The 4,506-nt window shown below is 56.8% G+C and overlaps 1 protein-coding gene across 1 annotated transcript; it reads left to right on the top strand.

The window, feature by feature from the left end:
• Positions 1 to 220: 220 nt before the first annotated feature.
• On the top strand, positions 221 to 1,148 carry LOC121345371 (C2 calcium-dependent domain-containing protein 4A-like). The gene has a single exon (XM_041422195.1). The coding sequence runs from the start codon at positions 221 to 223 to the stop codon at positions 956 to 958; it is 738 nt and encodes a 245-aa protein (XP_041278129.1). The 3' UTR covers positions 959 to 1,148.
• Positions 1,149 to 4,506: the final 3,358 nt, after the last annotated feature.

Below are 4,506 nucleotides of genomic sequence, written 5' to 3'. Positions count from 1 at the left end.
ATCCCGCTCCTCCGCCTCGCGGGTGACACAGCCAGCGGCCCTGCGTGACAGCGGCAGCGCCGTGTCCTCACCTGTCCCCTCCATCCAGCCGCCTGCCCCGTGTCCCGGCGGCCGCTGGACCTCGGCGGGGAGCTGGCGGTGCCGTCACCGCGCGTCACCAGCCGGGGGTGGCCGCGGAGCATAAATGCCCAGCGCTGCCCAGCCGGCCCTCGGGGCCACCATGGCCACCCTGTGTCCCCCCGCGCTCCAGGGCAGCGGCTCCAGAGACATCTTCTTCCAGGTGGTGACCCCCGACCGCATCCCGCAGTTTGTTATCCCGCCCCTGGACATCCACAAGAAGCGGAGATGCTCAGGCAAGGGGACGGGGGAGGGGACGGCTTGGAGGAGCAGCTGGGACGCGGCAGCCCGGGACGAGCACGGCTCTAATTCATCCTCTTTCAACTCATCCTGCTCCAACCCAGACCCCACTGCTTTGGCAGCTCTGTCCCTGCCGCACCTCCCCAAGGTCACCACCCCGTACGGCTTTGTCACCCTGGGGCGGAGCCCGCAGGTCACCAGCGAGGAGGCGTTTTTTCACTCGGGCTCAGGCCACCCTCGGGGTCTCTGCCGCAGACATCCCGGGATTCCTGCTGCTGAGGAAGACTCCGGGATGGGAGGAAGCCAGAGGGACCACAAGCAGCCAAGTCCTCGTGTCAGCGGTCACAAGGACGACGGAAGCAGCCCGACCCCAGCAGGGCTTCCCCTGGCCAGATGTGCCAGAGACATCCGAATAACAGAGGCTCTGGAAAGCCAAGAGGCAGGGAAGAGGGACAGGAGGCTCCTGGGCACGGACTGTCCGAGGAGCAGCTCCCTGGAGCTCCCCGTGGCGACAGCCAGGAGGAATTTGTTGCAGAGGATCCTCAGGAGGCACCTTGTCCACCCGCGGCAGCTCAAGCCTGGGCATTTCACTCTCCACTGATCCTGCAAAACAGCTCCCAGGAGCTGAGGTTCCTTACAGACCTGAGGGAGAGACACTTCTGTCAATGCCTCAGAGCGCTCAGAGCATCAGGGTGTCACCTTCCCCGAGGGGACCGCCTTGAGGTGACATTGCCACAGGGCACAGCAGTGCTGGGGAGCAGAGGGGCTGTAGGTTTGTGACTGTTCAGAGCCTCAATAAAAGTGCAGACATTTCATCTGAGCTGTCGTCCTCTCCTTTTTCTTTCTTGTGCCAGCACTCAGCTGTCACCAGGGTGTTTTGGTGGCCCCAGCACCCTCTCCTGTTGTACCCCCAGGCTCAGCAGCTCCTGAGAGCAGGTTCTTGATGGGCTGACACTGCTGGAATGCAGAGCAGGGGACACTGAGCCCCGGGAGCTGCAGCAGGCCAGCAGGGAAGAGTGGCCACGTCCATTTTCCAGCTTTGTGGCCATAACCTGGGGAGTTTGAGCATGTCAAACTCTGTCCCAGACCCGCAGGAGGGACCTCAGCTCCAGGACACTGCAGCTGTCCTGAAACAGTGACCCCTCACCATTCCAGAGGGTGCAGTTTCCAACCACTCCTAACCAGCTGTGATAAGCAAGTCTCACTTTATTGACTGTTCCCTCATAAATGGCCCTTTTATTGAGCAGCAGAACCTGCCGTGCCAGAATGAAAGAGTTCATGGTCAGCAGTGTTTGGGGGCTGCTGAAGCAGTGTCAGCAGTGCTGGGCTGCTGCCAGCTCCCCTTCCGTGGCTCTGATTCTCCAGGAGACCCCTGAGAGGTGCAACTGGGAGGGCTGGAGCCAGTCCAGGGGTGCTGGGAGTCGCTGAGGCTCCTGCACAAGCAGCAATCAGGATTTGCATGTGGGCCATTAACCTGGTTTTCCTCCCACCCCTCTGTGGCTGTGTCACCTGGGCCACGTCAGTGACTTTGTTTTCCTCATCCCTCCAGTCTGGTTCGACTCTCAGCTCTCTGTTGGAGCTGCCACTTCCAAGGGAGTTTTTCCTGCAGTGAGCACCAGGGATGAGCACAAAGAGCCCTGGAGTCCCTGTTCCCCTCCAGATGGGGCTGCATGGAAGCACCATCACCCAGAGGATCCTTCCCAAAGCTGGTGGAGGGGGTGGGAGCTGGTCAGACGTGTTCCCCTGCACAGCTCCTGTCCATGACTCCAGCACAGCAGGATGTGGCAGCCAGCACTGCTGGAAGGGGAGCTGGGATCAGGGATGTGACAGAAAATCCACTCTCTGCTTATTCTGAGGAGCACTGGCACTATGGAGTGAGTCAGGGACCAAGGCTCTGGAAATTTAAATTGATCTCCAGCTCCTGAGGGCATCGTTTCTGCTCAGCACTTGGGGCTGGGAGGGCAGATTGAGTTACCAGGGATTAATAAACGAGCTCTTATCAGTTACTTGGGCTGTGAGAGCTGAACATGTGTGTGCTCCGAGCTGACAGGCGGCTGGGAATTAAGCCACGCTCCTGTAAACCTCTCTCCTCTCTCATTTGATGCTCAAGCTACTGCAGAGCAGTGCCTCTGTCTGACTGGCTCAGCATCTCCTGGGGAAACAACTCCCCTGGAGCTGACTGAACCTGCTGTATTTACCAGTTAAACCTGGACACAGGGAGCTGCCACTCCTGGGCTTTATTCCTTTCTTGGGGACCTTCCTGAGCTCCCAGGAACTTTTAGAAATGTCCTTTATTTTTCTACAAAATAGGAAGAAACCCACTCTGCTTCCCAGGTGGGTTGCAGGGCTTTGTTCATCCTTGTTCCCCATTCCAGTACCAGTTCCCAGTTCAAGTTCCAGTTCCAGTACCAGTTCCTTGTACCCAGTTCTCTGGTACCCTTGCAGGATTTCCCAAGGGAAGAAATATTATGTGTTCCTGCAGCCTGCCATGGTGCAAGATGAATTTCCTCTGGGTGTGCCAGCGTGGGGATGATCAGCCTGGAGAGAATCACGGGTTCTAGGATTGTTTAAAATGTTGCAGTGGGAATTGCTGGCAGTGGGAGTTGTTCCCTGGCAGGAGTAGAGCTGGGGTTGAATGAGGATGGAAACAAATTCCCTGCAGCACAGCAAAGGTGCTCTGTGGTGGAATTGTGCCTCTGCCTGCCAGGTTCTAGCTCAAGGCACCTCTCCAGCCTGTGAAGTGAGAAGGACAGTATCTCCCAATGCCTCTGAGATTTACAGGCTGCCCTTTCCCTGCAAACCAGGCAGGGAGGACGTTACAACAGGAGGTATCAAGATGCGACAAGATAAATTGTCATTACCAGCCACTGATCATCCTGCCTGGGCCTGCTACATTTTCTAAATGTTGTTTTGGTCTGACTCAGAATTTCCTTCCAGCCTCCTGCAGGTAGAGGAAAGCTCAGGGCTAATTATCCCTCCTCATCCCACGCTCTGAGCGGTTCCAACCACGCCTGGCTGCAAGGAGGGGGAATCAGAGCAGGAACCAATTCCAAGCTCCTGAGTTTGGGGGGCTGGGCTGGGGACTGGGCTCTAAATCCTCTGCAGCTCCCCAGCCCCTCTGCACCCTGTCCCCAGCTGTGAGAATGAGACCCCTCTTCCCTCCTGTGACCCTTCTGGAATGTTCTGGCACCAGTTTATTTCAAGAAAACCAGTTAAACTGGGCAGATACCCAGAGAGTGTCTCCCAGTGCCTCATTCCTGCAAACTGTATCAGGAAAAATTGACAGCTCTTCCCTTGTATCTCAAGGGCTCCAGTGTATCCCTCAGGTTCTCTCCTCCCTGTTCTCCAGAATTCCCACTGAATCCTATGGAATTAATGATCTATTCCTTCTCTTTTCCCCCAACAAGTCTGCTGCCATCACAGGTCACACCCCCCTCCAAGGGGTGACAGTTTCTGGCTATCAACAACCTCCAATTTCTGACTATCAACAACAATGTCACCTGTTGCAGGTGGCTTTTGGGCACAAGGAGGTCTCACAGGCACCCAAGCAGCACAAAGAAATCTCGTGGAGAAATCCCATTTCCCTGTGATTTTTATGCTGGGGAGCACTCAGCCTTGCTGGGATCGATATGGAGCTGCTGCCTGTGCCAGGAATTTACAGTCAGTGTCGGTGCCTGGGGCTGAGATAAATCCCTTCACGGGCTCATTAGCTGCACAGCTCCTCTCCCAGCTAATTGGGGCTGCAAAGGTCAGGCTCTGGCTATGACCCAGTCTGCTGCAGGCTGCAGTCCCAGCCTGAGCACGCAGGGAAGGACACCAGGATGTTCTTCATTCCCATGGACCTGGGCATGCAGTTTCCCACCTGGCTCCCCCGTGTGCACCTCCCTGGCCCAGTTTATCTGACCTTCCACCCCTCTGACCCGCCCTGACATCCCTTCTCTGCCCTCCAGCACCACTCCTGCACTGCAGCTTCAGCGGTGCCTGGATGCTCCAGCTTCTCCAGGGGGTTGCATTTCAGCTCCTCAGCTGGCAGGCTGTTTGTGAGCAGGTAGAAGTGCCTGGATTTATCCTCATTTGTTCCCTGGATGGCTTTGTTTGCCTTTTTCCATTACTGCAAACACCTGACAGGCAGGCTGTGCTCGCGTGGCT

This window comes from Onychostruthus taczanowskii, unplaced genomic scaffold, assembly GCF_017590055.1.
Source record: "Onychostruthus taczanowskii isolate IOZ18803 unplaced genomic scaffold, ASM1759005v1 scaffold110, whole genome shotgun sequence".
Taxonomy (NCBI): domain Eukaryota; kingdom Metazoa; phylum Chordata; class Aves; order Passeriformes; family Passeridae; genus Onychostruthus; species Onychostruthus taczanowskii.
Note: the sequence above shows the minus strand (reverse complement) of the source record. Positions and strands in the feature narration are given on the sequence as shown.